Source organism: Chanos chanos, chromosome 6 (genome assembly GCF_902362185.1).
Source record: "Chanos chanos chromosome 6, fChaCha1.1, whole genome shotgun sequence".
Taxonomy (NCBI): Eukaryota; Metazoa; Chordata; class Actinopteri; order Gonorynchiformes; family Chanidae; genus Chanos; species Chanos chanos.
This window is the reverse complement of record NC_044500.1, coordinates 22,831,385-22,850,347: the sequence shown is the minus strand read 5'-3', so window position 1 is coordinate 22,850,347 and position 18,963 is coordinate 22,831,385. Positions and strand designations below refer to the sequence as shown.

General features: G+C 39.2%; 1 protein-coding gene across 1 annotated transcript; it reads left to right on the top strand.

Annotated features, from left to right (window-relative positions):
* Window positions 1-4,343: 4,343 nt before the first annotated feature.
* LOC115815620 (olfactory receptor 52B2-like) lies at window positions 4,344-5,279 on the top strand. Its single transcript, XM_030778586.1, has one exon. The coding sequence runs from the start codon at window positions 4,344-4,346 to the stop codon at window positions 5,277-5,279; it is 936 nt and encodes a 311-aa protein (XP_030634446.1).
* The last annotated feature ends 13,684 nt before the right edge of the window (window positions 5,280-18,963 follow it).

Genomic DNA, 18,963 nt, shown 5'->3' with positions numbered 1-18,963 from the left:
CCAAAATAAAGTTATGGTTACAGCAAAGTGATATTAGTATTAAGTCTAATATTCACAGTGAACCATTAACCAGATTTTCCTCATACCATTGGCACGACAACTCGTACTGTAATCTCAAAGTTGAAGTGTGTGTAATCAGACAAAGGGAGTTAGAGAGAGGGAAAGAATGCATGCAAGATCTATCCTTCATGTGTCTTAAACAAAAGAAAGTAACAAGCGGTCGAAAATCGAATTGTGCGTGAAATACAGTGTGTACATTTAAATCACAAAAAGACTTCCAATAACAACACTTTCTTCATATTAAGTACATACAACTTTAAGACTAAACTGTGCCCAGATGCCAGCCTTACTTTGAATCGCTCTTGCATGGCGACCGAGGATGTGTCTTTGGTGGCCTGATGAGCAGTAGGATGCGCAGATCCAGGGAGAAGTTCTTTTCCTTGTCACTTGAAGATCTTCAGGGCTCCGTTGCTCGTCCGATGATCTTGAAGGGTTCTTACTTTAGTTCGTCGGTGTTTTAAGAAATGAAAATGGATCTGGTCGCCTTTTCTTCTGCCGAATACTGCGTGGGTTATAGTATAATTAACCGGTGAAGTTAAAGTCACAACTGTGCGAGAAAAAGTGCATTAAAATTAGGCCGTAAGTTCGGTACAAACATCTTGCTTAGTTGTTTCTTTGTTCTTTTCTTCTGCAGAGCAACGGTGTCTCTTTATGCAGGTAGGATCACTGGCCAGAGAGATCCAATGCCAGAAAGTAACAGTGTCTCTTTATGCAGGTAGGAACATCTGCTAGGGACACCCACTGCTAGAGAGAACCGCTGCTAGTGAGCTGCATTTAGAGTGAACCGCTGCTAGAGACAGAGTTGGAGAGGGAGAATATCCTTTTTCTGCAGTTTTATGGCGAAATTGCATCATCACTGTATCTGGTATCTGGTTTCACTGCTGTATCCAATATCATTACAGTGAAAGTTGAGAAGATGGGTTCAGATTACCCATGGGGTCAAGCAAGGAATTGTGGGTAGTATGCGCTACGGGCCTGGCAACCCCACAACCCTATTTGCAAATCAGATAAAAAAAAAAAACAGACTTCCTGCTATCCTTCAGCTCAGCTTTTGGTTCAGCTGAGTTGTGGTTCAGCTTCAGCTCCAATTGAGCTCCGTTTGTGTCATGTAGTCTGCGAAGAATCAGCCCAGTCTTCCTACTTCGGAAGATCTGCGAGGCTAAAAGACTCTCCCAGCACTGACAAGAAGTTTCGCTCACGGTCTCCTGCTGCCAACCTCAGATACTCTGGGCTCTCATACCTGAATGTGGATGGGCCTGCTCTTCTTCTTCCCTCTTTTTCTTTCCATCGCTCCCTACCATTTTGTGCGTAAGTAACTCCACTACAACATCACTCAGTTCTTTTGTTTAAGCGTGCCTCTTCATGAGTAATGCCTCATACCTGTGTAGTTGTTCATTTACACACACTTTAGGTAACAAGGATACTTTTGTTGTCCACCATTACTTGTTTGTCTTCTTATGAGTAGTTTAGATGCTGTTGTATGCATGTGTGTAGCGGACATGCCTCAATTCCACCTGAAGTGCAATTTATTCAACGGTAGATTCATTCTATACCATTTGAATTTGATTGCTGCTGTAATAAATGTGTGCACTCGTATTTCTACTCTTTGGGTATGTCATAAATTATCTCCAAGTTACTGAATGTGGTGATCCAGGTAGCAAGATGTCTTGAATTAAAAGAGTATTACTGTACTTGCTACTTTAATTTAATATATTTAATATATGTTAAGGCAAATGAAGAATTATTCTGAATAATTTCTAGGTTCAGTGTTTAGATAGAGTTTAAAGAACCATTAACCAGAATTTCCCTATACCATTGGCACGACACCTTCTCTTTATTGAGAATAACGAAATGTACAGTTGGTGGCAGGTCCTTCTCCTACATGGCTCCTAAACTATGGAACAGTCCTCCAACTAATGTCTGGGATTCTGACACACTTTCTTAGTTTAAGTCTAGACTAAAGACCTTCCTATTCAGCCTAGCACATAGCTAACCTATTGTGTTTAAGAAAGCAAGAAATAATAGTTTGACAAGGGAGTGAGTTTGACTGTTTTCCTAACCTCTGCCATACACTTGCACAATGTATGTGCACACACCAAAACCCAGCAGTAGTTACCATAACAACCTACACTTACCTGATAGCATCAAACAGCTACTATATTGTCATACTCCAAACGGTGTGTCCATAATATGTATATTTGAGAGTGTGTACATTACATTTCCCCCTACCCCCAAAGAGTAAGAACTTGTGCATAACTGAATCCTTATCAAAACTACTACATTTATAAGTAGAATGCCCTCGAGGCCTATGCATAGAACTCTGCACCAAAGTCTTTCAAGTAAGCAGGGCGGGCCCTTGCTTGTACTGGTTGGCCCTCCTCAACCCCTGGCTGTGGCCTCTCCAGAGCAGTCGGGGAGGCACCCAGAGTGGGGCCCGGAGCATGGCCTAGCACTTGGTCTGACTGGAGGCCAGGAGGAGGAGATTGAGGAGGCTGCAGGACAGGTGCTGGTTGTGGTTGCTGAGGTGCTGGTGGCTGTAGGGCCTGAGGAGTATGAGCGGCCCCCTGTGGCTCTGTTTGTGCTGGCACTAGTGGAGGAGAGACTGGTGGTGGTGGGGCCACTGTTTCCTCACACGTATTTTGCATTTGGACAGGGCCCGATGGTCCGTTCGGAGGACGAAACATCCTCTGTAGAGATAGAGGTGCCACCTCTCGGACGCCCAAACACAGGCAAGCGCCTCCCGCTCACCTGCAGAGTAGCGCTGTTCTGTTGGTGTTAGGACCCTGGAGGCAAAGGCTACAGGCCTCTCCACCCTGTCCTGAACCTGTGACAGGACTGCTCCAATCGCACAAGCTGAGGCATCACAGGTGACGACGGTTGGACAGTATGGGTTGAAGTGGGCCAAAACAGGGGGTGTTGCGAGCTGTGGCTTCAGTGTTTGCATGGCCTCTGAACATGCTGTAGTCCGATTCCATGGCTCCTCTTTCTTAAGCAGCTGGAAGAGTAGTGGAGCAGGGAACCAGTGGTGGTAGGCTGTCATGCCTAAAAATGAGGCTACCTGGGAGGCTGAGGTCAGCTCCAAGATCCTGTGGATGGCTTCAACATAATGGATAGTTGCTATAATTATGCACTAACATTATTGCTTGTTGCACAGTCCTCTGTCTAGCACCTGCTTGGGAATCTTTTGGAAGCGCATGCTGGTCATGATGAACACTAAAAATGAATGATGTTTAGCAATAGTAATAAGAAGGGCATATAATATGACAGCTATGCCAAACAATGAAATTTCTTATGCTGATGGAGATGTATATGCCTGCATTGAGGTTTAGTCCTGTTTAGATATTTTAATTTATTTATAAGCAAACATTCAATTTTGCACAAAAATAGTTTGATTCAGACTTGAATAAAATCATCTTGTAGTACAAAACCTCTTTAAATCCAGTGTGAATAATATCTGAATGAAAAATATGACTTTGGTCACAACAATCATTTCAAATTATATACAAATGCACCTGTGAGCAGTTTTGTTAAGTTCAGTACATCCTGCAGCCATGGTTAAAGCTGGTCTCATCCTGAAATTCCTATGCAGTGTGTTTCAACCCATAACTTGAACTTCTAGTAATACATATGTTGAACTTAGCACAGTGTATTTGAACTTAGCACAGTGTATTTGAGCTGTGACACTTTTATTTTTTCCTTTAAGTTTAAATGTTTAATAGACATTTATAGATTTGCTTATATGGGAGTGTAGTTAATTCTATGTTTTGCATTTTTAAATGGCCTCTCATGAGAGGGTAACCCTCAAGACATTTTGTTGAACACAATATATACCACACAGGGTTTGACATTCATCACAGTGGACTCATTAGAAATTAGTGCTTCCCGTCCATATTCGGAAGGTCTTGTGATATTAGATGTTCTGCGTTGAAAGTCCTTTAAATGGTATCTATCTTAAATATTTTGGTTCAAGAATCTTTAGGGTACATTTCTTCAATCTTAAAGTTCTAATTATGAATTAAATTGCAATTTTGAGGTAATCTACAAGAGCATTGCGGTCATTATGCTTTGAAATCACATTTTGGCAATCATTGACTGAATTCTTCTTGGAAAACAAGAATAATAGCAACTGGTAATTTTTATTGTGGTTATCCCTTTTATCAGGCTTGCTAGTTATTATGTGTGTAGTTTTATAGCTATAAACTGAATTGTGAATTTATGACCACCAACAATCATCTGAATACTTGCTTTGCAGGGCTGAAAGGGAAAACATAACATCAGTGAGGATGGATAACTTTTCAAACATATCATCTATCCTGACACTTCAAGGATTTGATTTGCCCCAGACCAGTGTATTACCAGTTTTTCTTTTTGCCACCCTGGGTTACATGATCATTCTTTTCTGCAACACTGTTTTACTCATTACCATCATCTTAAACAAGAGTCTCCACCAGCCAATGTACCTTCTGCTGTTAAACTTGCCCATTAATGACCTCATTGGCTCCACTGCTCTGTTCCCACAGGTCATCAAGGAGCTTTTGCTAGACACAAGGAAAATAACCTTTTCTTCCTGTGTTACTCAAGCTTTTTTCATTCACATCTATGCTGTTGGTGCTGTATTCATCTTAACAGCTATGGCTTATGACAGATACATCGCCATATGTTGCCCCCTGCGGTACAACACAGTCATGACTAATGCCCACATTATAAGGATAATTTCTTTGTTGTGGCTATCTAATTTGCTTGTAATAGGTGTGCTATTTATCCTCTTACTCCGTTTGCCTCGGTGTAGATCACATATGGCACACACATACTGTGATAACCCTTCTCTATTACAACTGGTTTGTGTGAAGACAACTATCAATAATGTCTATGGACTGATGAGTGTAGCTGTGTGCCAGGTTATAACAGTAGGACTAATAGCCTTCACATATTTCCAGATACTTGTTGCTTGTCTGAAAAATAAACGGTCTGACACAAGGAGAAAAGCTTTGCAGACATGTGCTACGCACTTAATTGTGTTTTTGATATTTGAGTGTTTAGGTCTGTTCACAGTTATATCCTACAGGTTAGGGGAGCTTTCTCCTCAGTTAAGAAAATTTAGTGGTGTTTCTGCCCTCATTCTCCCTCCCACTCTAAATCCTATCATTTATGGACTTAAAACTAAGGAAATCAGAAACAAAGCTATAATGCTTTTTCAACAAAGGGTCTCTCCTTCGTGAGAAAATGATGATACCTACTTAATCAGCTCAAGCCATTGTGAAGAACAGTTTGGACTAGATTAATTGACATGTTCAATATATATATATATATATATATATATATATATATATATATATATATATATATATATATATATATATATATATATATATATATATATTCAGGCCCTTTACAACACCACCTTAATGCATACAGAAATGAATAAACACATGTTGTGTTGACATGAGATTTGTAGACTTTGCTGTTATTTTCAAGGTGAGGTACAGTAAATTCCAGTGAATTACAATACTTTTTTTCCTTGATAGTCACCTTTGATTCAAAGTATTCAAAAAACAACTTGTCTGAAATCACCATTATGACCATACGCAACATCTGGGCCTGTGAGATCGACTAGATGGATTAATTTACTTTATTTGCAGCAAGGCGCAACTAATACTACTGATTTATTTCATAACCACTTGCAGATATTTATACATCCCTACACTGAAAAAAAGCTTACTGGATTTACTAAAAATAAATTAAAAAAAAAAAAAAAAAAAAAAAAAAAAGGAGTACATTGATTGCATGTGATTGAAACAAGTTCTGTGTCAGCATGAATTATCTACCTCAATTTAGCTCGTTTTGTATTTGTTAAAGCATCCCATTAGTTCAAATTAATTAAATGTAATGTTTTCACATTCATTCAAACTGATCTGTTCAAGAAAATCTATTGGAGCTATTTTGTGAACATTAATTCTTTCTGATATAATATTCTTCATTCAACCTGAATGAATTTTTAACTGCTTCCCTAAGATGTGCAGGAAAGAAAAGTAAAAATACTTATTTGCCAAGCAGTATTGAATCACAGCTTGTAAAAACAAAATACACAGTAGGAGGAATTTCATTACCCATAAGAGACACTTGAAATGAAAATTCAAGACAAATCCACAATTTAACATAAGAAAAACTGTAACACTAGAGGGGTAAAGGTTAACATGTAGGCTCAAGTTCATAATGCATCTCTGGACAATACTAGAGAAGGTCACACACTGTAAAGTACAAAAGTAATGTCTTGGTCTTGGGCTGAAGAACAAAATGAAAGCACTGGTATGTTGACATTCTCATTATATCAGAAACGCATTATGTAAAAACAATATAACACTGTATCAGTACCACATACTGCAAAAATCAAAATAAGTTAAATAACTGTAAGTAATGAAATTTAAAAAAACAAAAAAAAAAAACAAAAAAAAAAAACCTGCTGCACCTTCAGGGACGTTGCTAGACATAAAGCTCTACTGAGGCACAGGCCCCCCATTATTCAAATCACAGTTTTTTTCTTGAATGCCTGCTGCATATATGGAATGTGCTAAACAGTGTGCTATATGAACTTCCCTTGCTTAGCCCACTACTACTGCCACTGCCATACTGCTGCTGCTAAAACTGAAGCAGCTACTGGTAAAGGTTGACATATTAATCTTTATGAAAATACTGATCAGTCCTGATTCTTGTTTTGCACGGTGATACACGGATTGCTGTGTACACAGCCATGCATGGACGGTAATGTGCGCGCCGCGGTGTACAGACCCGGACTGCAAGGTGCGTCCCTCAGCTTATATTTTGGATTACACTGCGTTGCTTTGACATTGTGGATTAGAGAGAAATCCATTCTTTTCACATCATTATAAATCTAAATTGATCCACTGCCAAACATAGGAGCTTGTTAAAACTGGAACATAAGATTTTACTGGGGCACAGCAGTTCAATACTTGGGCATGTGCCCCAGTAAAAGGGATGTAGCGATACCCGTGTGCATCCTCATGGCCCATTTTAATTCACTGCTGATACATGCTGTGCAATACTGATAAACTTGTGTCAGTTTGTCTTATTTTAGAATAAATTTGATTTATAATATTATGCCCATCATAATATTCTGTTTTTTGTTTTTGTTTTGTTGTTTTGTTTTGTTTTCTCTTTTAACTTAAATGAGTACTGTTTCCAGTTTAAAAAAAAAGAGCTTATCCCTTATAAAACCTAACTCAACACCAAGATTATGGGTTGCTACACATTATGCAATCTGACTTTCGGAGAAAAATCAATAGTTATTTAAATATTTCAGCTGTGATAGTATAATTAACGTCTCAGATCTGAGATTGCTGAACTTGCTGATATTTCATGAGGAACAGTTCCTGCACGGATGTCTGAGTGCAACACACTGTCAAGTTGAGTCAAATCTGGTCAATCAAGTTCAAGTTCAAGTTTCAAGTTTAAGTTTATTTGAAGCCCAATATCACTGTTTACAGTCTCAAAAGGCTTTACATGCCCACAGGATTACAACAACCAGAGCAGGGTGGCACCCCCTGACTTGATCCTCATAGCGGGCAAAAAAAAATTCCTCAAAAAACCCAGATGCTAGGGAAAAATAGGAGATATCTTGAGAAGGACCACAGAGAGAGGAGACCACTTCTAGGCCAGCAAGGTGTGCAAAAGGTGCCAACCCAGTGGGCAAATTACAAACAACACGGCGTTAATGAAAATGAAAACACAACTAGTAGACAATATAAAGAATGACAAGACAGCGTGGGGCTCAGTTGGGGTGGACGACACAGCCACAGCAGCGCAGGATACAGAGAATAAATGAGTCTTAAGTTTGGTTTTAACACTATAAGCGCCATGCCGCTTTGACCTACTTATACCTAAAAGCGCCGAGTGCCGGTCATTTGACCGCTGTGACTACCTACTAGGAGCGCCGTGCTGGTTTTACCTACTTAAAGCACGGCTAGGCGTTCAAAACACCGCTGAGTCATTCGACAAGGACACTGTTACTGACACATAATGATCGCTAGATGGCGCTTCTTGCACGAAGCAAATAGTTTGCTTACAAGATCAACTCGCGTTCGGTCAATGTATCATTCATTTCTGTGTCAATAGTTGGTTATTATTTCATTAGAACGTTTGTTGTCTAGCCCTTCCATCATTCAACATAATGTTTTGATTATTTATTTGTGGCAACTGTGTTTTCAAAGGCATAAATTCCGGAAGAAGTCTTGATCAAATTCGACTGAGAAAACCATCTGAACAAGACTAGTTCAGGCAACTTCGGAATGACAAGACAGGCAGTAATTGGTTGAGAATTACAATGCGTGTAAATCAAAACTTGTGGAAGTTTAGAGTGTGAGACTGCTTTGGGTGGCACTGGAGGAGTAGACAAAAGCGTTTCAGTTCCGAACTCGTCTGTCTCCATGAAATTATCGCTTATACCACATAATGAGCCCAGCCGAGCATATCAAGCTTTACACTTGCATTTTAATAAATTAATTATCTACCACAACTAACAGATCATTCTATTCCATGATAGAAGCAAACACTATGACTTTTCAAGGCATTCAGTGGGCTATGAGAAGCCTAACACCTAGCCTGCCAAGTAACCTACGAGTAACACCCCCCAACCCCCTCCCAATAAAGTGCCATAGTCTATTGTTAGTCTCCCGCACTAGAATGATTTGGCCAAAACTAGTTCATACCACGAGTAGCCTACCACTGTCTATCATGAGTCTCAGCTAAATCTAATTCCACACATGTAATAGAAAATGTAGGCACCGCTTGGAAATGAATAAATATGCATGGATGTTGTTTTTACAAAATATGTATGTCGCAATAGATTTTCGTAAACAAAGCTGTGTCAGGTGTGTGTAGGCTTTTAGAGTAAATAACGTAGCATAAGATGGCTGAATTTTTACCATTTATTGAAACTATGAAAAAAGCCCTTCTTTTTGGTAAATCGACAGCTGTGTAGTTTATTTACAGTAAATACTTAAGAAAGAATGAAATATACATTACACAAGACAGATACATGAGATAGTGTATACAGTGAAATGTACTAAGTAAATAAATAGATAAAGTACTTTTCGAGCTATTTAGTATCCTGTGTGTCGGGATGCTGTAACCACTTTTACACAGCCTGTCCAAGTAGGGAATGTTGTACCTCGCTGTTTTGTGTTCCAATTCAAGTGGAGAGATATTCGACCGACAGCCTAGAACAATAGCCTAGGTGTGATCCCGACCCCCTCCTAACGACCGCGTCATGAATCACTTGGTCCCTTCAACTCAGAAGTCCCCTTCAACGTAGACCAAAAGATTGTTTGCCAGTGCCAACGAGGTGAAATGTTCGGCCTACTGCCAGCCTACTGTCATCTTTCCCTAGATAGAGAATTCAGTATTTTGTTTCAACGTCAGCGGCCACCCAGAATTTAATAGCAAATTAATTTAATGGCCATGTTCTGTGTGAAACGACACAGTAACAACTTGATAGAGAACAGTTGTTCATCTACAGTTATGTTCTCACTAGGTGTGTAAGAAGCAATACTTTGTCGAAAATCTAATTTATCTGTCACAGGGTGGGCAGCCCTTGCATTCTTGTCATCAAAGCGCAGATAGCGCATGCTATCGTGGAATCTCTGTCGAGACATCCGTCTCTGAAAATGGGATTTCCCATGTCAGAGGACCAGTAGTCGTCCAGGTTCATGCTTTTACCGCCCGTAATACCTCCCAAATAAAGGAGACCCGCAGTTTGAACTTATCAGCATCATTTCGATCAGTTTCTGCTTCAGAGCATTTTTGAATCTTTCACCACATTTCTGTCAGTCAAACACACTAAACTGCTCAATGGAATTGTAATATTGTCCTTGGCATAACATGTGGGCCCTGGGGTTTCTCTCATGATATTGCACTCTCACGCTCTACCCCGAGGGTTGCCAGCAGTTTGTTCAATCCATACTGTGCCGTCTCTTGCGTAGGGTGTTATTATATTGAATGAATTAGCATTCGCAAAATTCCTGCTCACTATCTAAGTCATATAATAATTAGTTACGCCCATGTACGTGAAACAAAACTGAGTTTATTATACGTTTATCCGCTTTACAAACATTTGCATTTTAATACTGTAAATAGTTTTTGCAGCTCTAAAATAATGTAATGTCATGACATGAGAATAAAGCTTACCATAGTCTACACACGAACTATCAGTCATATGATGACTAATTACACACGGTTCAAGTTGACTAGTGCAAAAATCAGTGACAATTGATACGCCCATGTAGGCCTACATGAAACAAAAATGCGCTTCATAATTATTAAATTATCGTCATTTTGCACGTTATGTAATATTAATTTATGACTCTTATAACTCTCGATATATATATATATATATATATATATATATATAAAGACAGAAAACTAGTCCAGGTGAACCCTTGCGCCATCTGCTGCAAGAAAAGAGAATCACAGGCTTGAAAGGCAGGAAACAACATGGCCGAACGCGAGGGTGACAGCAGTTTCACGGAATTAGAGGCAAAATAGCTTTAAATTAGCTTGTACCGGGGTGATTTTGAAAATTTAAGGATGCTGGGTGATGAAACGCACAAATCTAGGAAAATTCATGAAAGGACGGTCCTGAAATTTGACCGAGTGCAAAGATTTTATTTTTCTTGGGGTCACTGCGGTCAGATGACCAGCGTTCGGCGCTTCAAGGTATAAGTAGGTCAAATCAGCACGGCGCTTCTAGTAAGACATCACAGCGGTCAAATGACCAGCGCTCGGCGCTTCTAGTGTTAAAGGTAGCAAGAGAGTTTGCCTCTTTGATTTCTTTAGGTAGGCTGTTCCAGAGAAAGTGTGTGTGGGAGATAAAGGTGCAATGGCCAGCGGACTTCTTTTTAACTCTTGGAACAACTAATAACTTAGCATCCTGAGAGTGCAGGGTGCGGGGGGTGGGGGGGGTGGGGGGGGGGGGGGGGGGGGGGTTATAGCGTGTAATTAATTCAGATAGATAGTCGGGTGCTAGCCCATGGAGAATTTTAAATGTTAATAGGAGGACTTTAAAATCAGCCCTCATGTGAATTGGGAGCCAGTGAAGGGAAGCCAGGACAGGAGTGATATGATCGAACTTCCTAGTTCGGGTCAGGATTCTGGCAGCAGCATTCTGGAGGAGCTGAAGACTTCTGGTACTAGAGGCAGGCAGACCAGAGTACAGAACATTGCAGTAGTCAAGGTGAGATGTGACAAATGCATGAACAATGGTCTCTGCATCAGCCAAACATAGTAGGGGCCTAATTTTGGCGATATTGCCGAGATGATAAAAGGCCGTTTTGGTAGTATTCTTGATATGAGTGACAAGTGAGAGACTAGAGTCAAAAATCACACCAAGGTTTTTAGCTGTGGAATTTTGCGAGAGAATGCAGTTGTCAAAATTTAATGTAAGATTATTAAAAAGATGCTTATGCGCAGGGGGACCAATGACTAGCATTTCCATCTTCCGTTTGTTTGTATGTATGAACATCCTCAAATTTACTTAATTATATGGAGACCCCAGAAATGTATAAACATCTGGCAATCTTGCACGCGTGGGTGCCGAAGATAACATGGCAGAACAAAGTATTGTAGAAAGAAATGGCAACGCTATGCCAAGCATGATGAACCCAAATGTGTCTACTTTTCACATTTAGATAAGCAGTGGCAGTGATCTGCATAGAAAGGTAGTTAGTCAGTTCATTTTTAAAATCATCCCACATTAATAAGATATTTCTGTTTCTGTGCCGAACTTTTGCACACTGAGTACATTTTGGAGGTGGAGTCCCTTATGATAACAATCGACCCCTTGCTGAGTGCCGTCCCCCTTGGTTACTGTTGCTATGCCTGTCAAGCTATTGCACCTGGCATGTCAATCTTTGGCGTTTTCAACAATATCAGTAAGATATTCCAGAGGAAATAATTTCAAATTTCCAGAATAATAGTTCTGAAATATCAGAGAGAAGTAGACAGAAAGGACGACAATATGCATTTGAGAGCTACATTTAGAATATAGTATGTCATTGGAATATTGTGAATAAAGAGTCTGAGGACATTAAAATCGAGAGAAAAGGTCGCCGGTCCCAGTGCAAACGTCAGGTACCCCACGTCTTGACAATTCATGTGTAGGACACACATTTACAGGAACAACAATACTCTTGCACAGCAAGATTTATTTTAAGCTAACGTTTAGTTACGACTTTCTAAAGCTTTCATTATCTAACATGCTAACAAAACATGCCCATTGCTAACAAAACTAAATTCTTCTTACCCATTTTTCCATTTATATAAAGGTCGCCAGGATATTGCTCCCACATTGTGGATTTGATCTATACACTGGATCTCATAAAGGCACAACAGGAAAGCCCAACTAAATCCTGAAGAAGTTTGCCACAACAATGGCACAAACCAAGGGGTGATAAAATAAAGGCTGCCTCCATAGCCTATCATTGGTAGTGGTTGCGAAGGCCAGATATGATTGCATGCGGAGACACTGTTTAATCCGTATCCGACATCTCTCCTCTAGCATTTTTGTCTTCAGAAAAGCGAAAAATATGACATCCCCCTATAAACTTTGAGGATATCTGCTGTCGGACTTGCAGGTTCCATATGCACACCATTTCCGCATTTTCCCTTGTTCTGAAAGCTTGATAGGCCTCCAGGGGATTGGGGGATTGGAGAGTGGCTGTTCTAGGGAGGGGCTTAGCGAAGGGTCAGCTGGGGTAAGTCTGCCAAGTTTAGAATGTGGTCACTAGAGCCATGTCCAATCCTATGTGTATTATAATGTTTATCGGTACAAAATGTATTTGGCCTTTCAAATTTAGCAATTGCAAATGTAGTAATATGTACAGGAGCAACCACCAAAGTGGAATTCTATGTGTATTTTGTCCCAAGCATAAGTCTTATTTAAGATGTAATATAACTGGAAATGTAGTCATGGGATTCCCCAGTCAAAAGCTTCTCAACCAAATGAAAAGTGAACAAGCAGAGGTACGAGTTCCAATAAAACAAATTTATTTATGTGGTATGTATATTTTAGTTATTTTATTTTTATTTATGCATTTTGTGAAGTACTCTCAATAAGCCACAACCAAAGCTACAACATAGCATATACATAAAAAAAAAAATAGACATCCTTCATATAAATTAAGATTAAAGAGGCAAGTCTTATTATGATAATCCTTACTCAGTGGTTGAGGGCTCTGGTATCATGTGCAAATGCTGTCTGAAAGTAAACTTAATAGACTAGCAATTATCTGGTGCAACAGAGCCACACCATGCAAACCTACTCACACTCACAAATGACAACAGAATCAGATGATGTATTAGTCCCAATGCCAAAGTAAGATTTCACAGCAGACTATCACAAGCCTTCCTGTGCAACTATCCTACACCAGGAAAAAGAGAAATTGTTAGTAAGAACAATGACCCTGTTCACAGATTTATTAGTAAGATAAAACCAACTTGCCTGTTTGGTCCACAAAACATTGCACTCTTCAATAAATACAATACAAATGCAAGTAGCTGAAATGCAAGTAGCAAAGTGCCAAACACAATGCAGATTGCTGAAACAAAAACAAATCAAAACACAATAATAAAATAAACCACCTACACATACAGGCAGACTGCAACACAGTAAGCTTTTTCATTATTAATACAATAGAACTTTCAGTCTATCAAGATGTAATGACATCCATGTAAGGGGTCAAATAAACTCAAACACAAAAGTAAGAAAAAATTAAAACAAAAGAAGCTACTTAAAACCATAACCTCAGAGTGGATGCCACAGGCATATGTCCAGAAGCACAACAAGACTACGGCAAATCCCTAATGCGAAGTAAAACCCAAGATAAATGATAAGTGTAACCCGTGTTGTACAGACAGACAAACGCAGTCCCGCACTGGACTTGAACACGCAACTTCGGGCATGGGAGTCAGGCACGCCAGCAAGGAGGCTAAAACCCATGGGTACTAGCCTCTGTTGCTGGCACGCCTCTTAAGGTGTCGGGGAGTGAGGTTTCCTCACTGCACAGCACTGTACCCACTGGCTACCATTACACTGACCCCCCTAAACCTCACTCCCATCCTGAGTTCATGGCACCAGTGTAACCTGCATTGTTCTGACAGACAAACACAGTCCCGCACTGGACTTGAATACACAACCTTTGGGATGAGAGGCGGGCGCGGTAGCAAGAAGCCCAAAACTCAAGGGTGCTAGCCTTGGTCGCTAGCACGCCTCTTAAGGTGTCGGGGAGTGAGGTATACTCACTGCACAGCACTGTACCTGCTGGCTACTGTTACACAAGCAAAAAAAAAACAAAAAAACTATGCAAAGTACAACAACATCATGCATAGGATAGGGCAACAATATGCAAAACAGTAGTAGCACCTCGGCAAACCCAGTAGTGAATGTACTGCAAAGCAGCCGCATTGCAGTAAATCCTGCCAAAAAAGGCAACAGCCGACAGCCTCTTTGATGTAGGCTATCCTTGAAGGCCACCTTTCAGGCTTTGGACATGTGTTCCTGCCAGAACGTCCCTCAAAACTGGGAAACTGGGACAGAAATCTGCATGACAAGATTAAAAAAGAAGTAACCTTGCTGGCTGACTACAAAATAAGTATTCTGCCTTGCGCTCTTAAAGGGGGATCCCATTACAAAAAAGCATGGGCACTTTTGAGAATAAATAAATACATATATAGCACTCTTGCTCTAATACTCTTCAAATGCTATACTCGTGTTTATGTGTGTGTATGAATGTGAGTGTAAATGTAGAGATGGATGTGTTGTGCCAATGGTATGAGGAAAATCTGGTTAATGGTTCACTGTGAATATTAGACTTGATACTAATATCACTTTCCTGTAACCATAACCTTATTTTTAGAACCTGAACCCAGTGAAATTGCAGATATTCTGAAAAACTCTATTTATAGCTCAGCGCTCTGAACACTGAACCTAGAAATTATTCCTTCATTAGCCGTACATATAATAAATAACAGCATTAAAGTAGCAGGTACAATAATACTCTTCGAATTCAATACTTCTAGCTAACTAAGTTCCTGGATCACCACATTCAGTAACTAGGAAATAACTTATCACATACTCAAAGAGCAGGAATACGAACTTACACGTTTAATACAAAGATCAAATTCAAATGGTACAGAATGAATCTAATGTTGAATAAATTGGAAACCAGGCGGAATTTAGGTACGTCTGCTATACACACACGTACAACAGCATCTAAACTACTAACAAGAAGACAAACAACTAACGGTAGACATTAACAATATCCTCGTTACCTAAAGTATGTATGAATGAACAACTATGTGAGCATGAGGCATTACTCACGAGAAGGCACGCTTAACCAAAAGAACTACCTGAGTGATGTTCTAGTGGAGTTACTTACACACAAAACGAGGTTGTGAGGAAGGGAGAGAAAGGGGATGAGGAAGAAGAAGAGCAGGCCCAGCCACGTTCAGGTATGAGAGACCGGAGTTACCTAGGTTGGCAGAAGGAGAATGTGAGTGAGACTTCGCGTCGGTGCCGGGAAAGTCTTTTAGCGTCGCGGATCTTCCGTAGCGGTGAGCCTGGGCCGATTCTTTGTGGAGACGAGCAGGACGGAACGGACGGACTTACATTACGGCTGATACAACCGGAGCTCAACTGGAGCTGAACCTTAGCGCAGCTGAACTGAACTTTGGTGCAGCCGAACTGAACTGAACTTTAGGATAGCAGAGAGTCTGGCATTTTATCGCAGACGGGGGGGTGCCACTATCCTTTTGGGGGTGTCTCTGCCTGAAAGGAGGAGACACTCCTTGGAATTTGGGAAATATTAATTTGAGCTCGGTTGAAATAATTTTACATAACTTTTTCCCATTAAAGAATAGTAAAAATGTTAAATGAAGAGAGGAAGAGGAAAGAAAGAGAAATGTAAACAATCGCAAACTGTAATACAAGGTAGCAACATAGATTCACAAGTACCAGTGGAGTGGGCAAAAATACGAGGCAACATATAAGAATGGATTAGGTCCTATGGGCCTACTTATTCCAGATCGTCTGCCATTTTCACCTTATTTTTGAGCAGTTGGTACTCACTTCTTTAGTCTTGAATAGGCCTTATACACTAATATGATGTTTTCTATCACTTAAAACATCAGCATAGACAAAGATTGTTTACTGCATCTTCTATGATATGGAGGAAACAACATGAAGCTATATTATTCTGAAACAAGGTTTGCTATCACAAGCTTTTGGTAGGTAGTTTTTTGTTTGGCTACCTTTAGTTTGCTACCATGAGTGCTGATTCAAATACTGGTTCAGATGCAGATCAGTCTGGGTGTATGCTTGTTTCTCATCCAGTTTGCACTGACAGTTGTTACTTGCTTCAGCATTATTATGCAGCCCATATTTGTTGTTTTCAGGGCCACACCAGCACAAAGGTTCACTAATCTGGTTATTAACTTTTTGTGTAAAATTAATACTCAAATAGACAAAAAGGGATGAAACAAAAAGAAAAAACAACCGAGAAAAATGGTTAATAATTACTCACTGTATATTCCTGTCCAACTGTAACTGCTGTGATGTCATGAGTTCACCCTATGACAGTGTATTGATGTTTAAGGACAGCAAGGCCACACAGATTAACTATTAATGGGATATTAATCAATAAGACTAATTTGTTAAAAATGTTTTAAAACCTGGTTATTTTAGTCAGTTGGGACATCTCAGATCATTATATTGTCTCAGCTTATAAATCTTTGACAAATGAGACCCTTAGAGAGCTTTATTAGTGGTCTTACATTTACATTGTCACATTGCAATTAACCTACTGAAATTCACCTCCAGAAATTTCATAATTATGTTGATATGATTCCACAGCATTCAGCTAATGACACGTGTTGAGCCTTTGGGATGAACTAACCTAAAATCATACATAAGTAAATATCATGGGTCTGTGGTCACAATCAAATAATTTCCTTAAGCTTTTCAGTTACATCATAATGGTTTGGGAATCCCTGGTAGCAAAACCATCTCATGTATGAGATAAATCCAAAATCTAGTTCTGTCTTAGAACTTGGTCATCTAAAAGGAGAGCTGTGGTCCAGCCAGAATGAACTTCCTCTTTGTCAAAAACCACATCCCTTCCTAGTCTCAATTGCTATTTGATTTCTATTCAGAAAAAAATGTGTACTTATGGATTAGAAATTGTTGGAAGTATTATATACATAATGTTATTGTGACCACTGACTATGTACTATAACACATACAGCAGGGCCCAGTATTTTTCATGTGGAAACTTTTTCGTAGGTTATGAAAAAGGAGAGCTTTGGACAAAAGCTAACTGAATTGGGTCCAGGTCATTAATGCCTAAAGGTGACTTTAAGACCATTCTCCTATGAAGAAGTCATTGGAAAGACTCCAGTGGCTGTAAATTAGGTTGTTCTTGCAAACACAATGTTTTGATGTAACATTTTTATCATGGCAAAAAAGTTTAAAATGCAATATTCTCAAAGTATTGTTTGCTCAATACATAGTCAACTTCAACTTTGAATAAAATAAAGCCTGTACTAAAGGCTGTACAGTTTAATGACTAGTCATTTATAAAAAAAACTTTTCTTACAAGTCATTTTGTCATTAAGTCTTAAAAACTGTAGCACTGCCACATAAATATAAAAAAAAAAAAAAAAAAACAGGATTCACTTTCTAGACCAGGTTAACAATACAAGAGTTAAAAATTATGAGGGTAATCCCTTCAATATTCCATCCTGTATGTGTAATTGCCCTATGGTTGTTTTAATTAATTCCTGTCTTCCCTTCTATTTACATTTATTTTGTTTGTTTCTTTACATTTAACCAAGTCAGCTGTATGTATTTGAAACTACAATAAGCTATATTTTATATACTGTACTGTACTGTACTGTATTGTAGCATATTTGAATTAGCCTATACACAGTTCAGTAATTTAATTTGTACAGTCCTGTAATTTGAAAAGCGTTTGGAACAGCTGTAGGGGGACTGTATTTTGAAAGAGTAGATAACATTCCGTAAATAGCGACGCTGTCCATTTCATCACTTTATATTCATGTAATAAATATACAAATATCAATGAGATGGTAATCTGCATGATAAACAAAGAGAATAAAAAAAAGGTTGTAATGATCGTCCGCTAAAAGTGATCAATTTCACCTGGACAGACGTGATCACTCAAGTGGCTCCCACTGTACTAATTACCAATTAATTCACCAAAATGAACTTATAACGTTAGAGGTCTACAGACAACAGTAGTGGCTTATTTTTAAATAGAGAAAGAAAATAGAATTACAACACTATCAAATATATTGGTACAGTTACCCCACAGTAAAGTGCATCAGTTTACTGGGAAACATACATTCATAAACAAAATATATATTTTTACAAACATTCTTCCATGAACTCAGCATCAGTTTTCCAGAAAAAAGAATCAGAAACTCACTCTCACTCCAGTTTACAGCCTATGTGCTAAGACACACGCCTAGAAATCAGAACGACACTAAATCTCCCCTCTAAATTAGACAGAAGCATACAAAATAGACAAAGCTTTTTGAAATAGCCACTATATAGTACTGCCATGCTTCTACACTTAGAAACTGCATAAACACAACACAGAGATGGGTACTGCAGTCTGGACTGAATATAAGCTCCCACAGTACGTTTACTGACTTGAAAGAAAAATAAAATAGATTGTTTTCAAGAGCGAACACGTTTTACCAATGTACAAGAATCTGCAGCAGTCATCATTCATCACCCTTCATCCGTTAGCTTAATTATGCTCTCCTTTACTGATGCTGATGACTATTTCGACATTTTACCAGTGTTTATAAGGA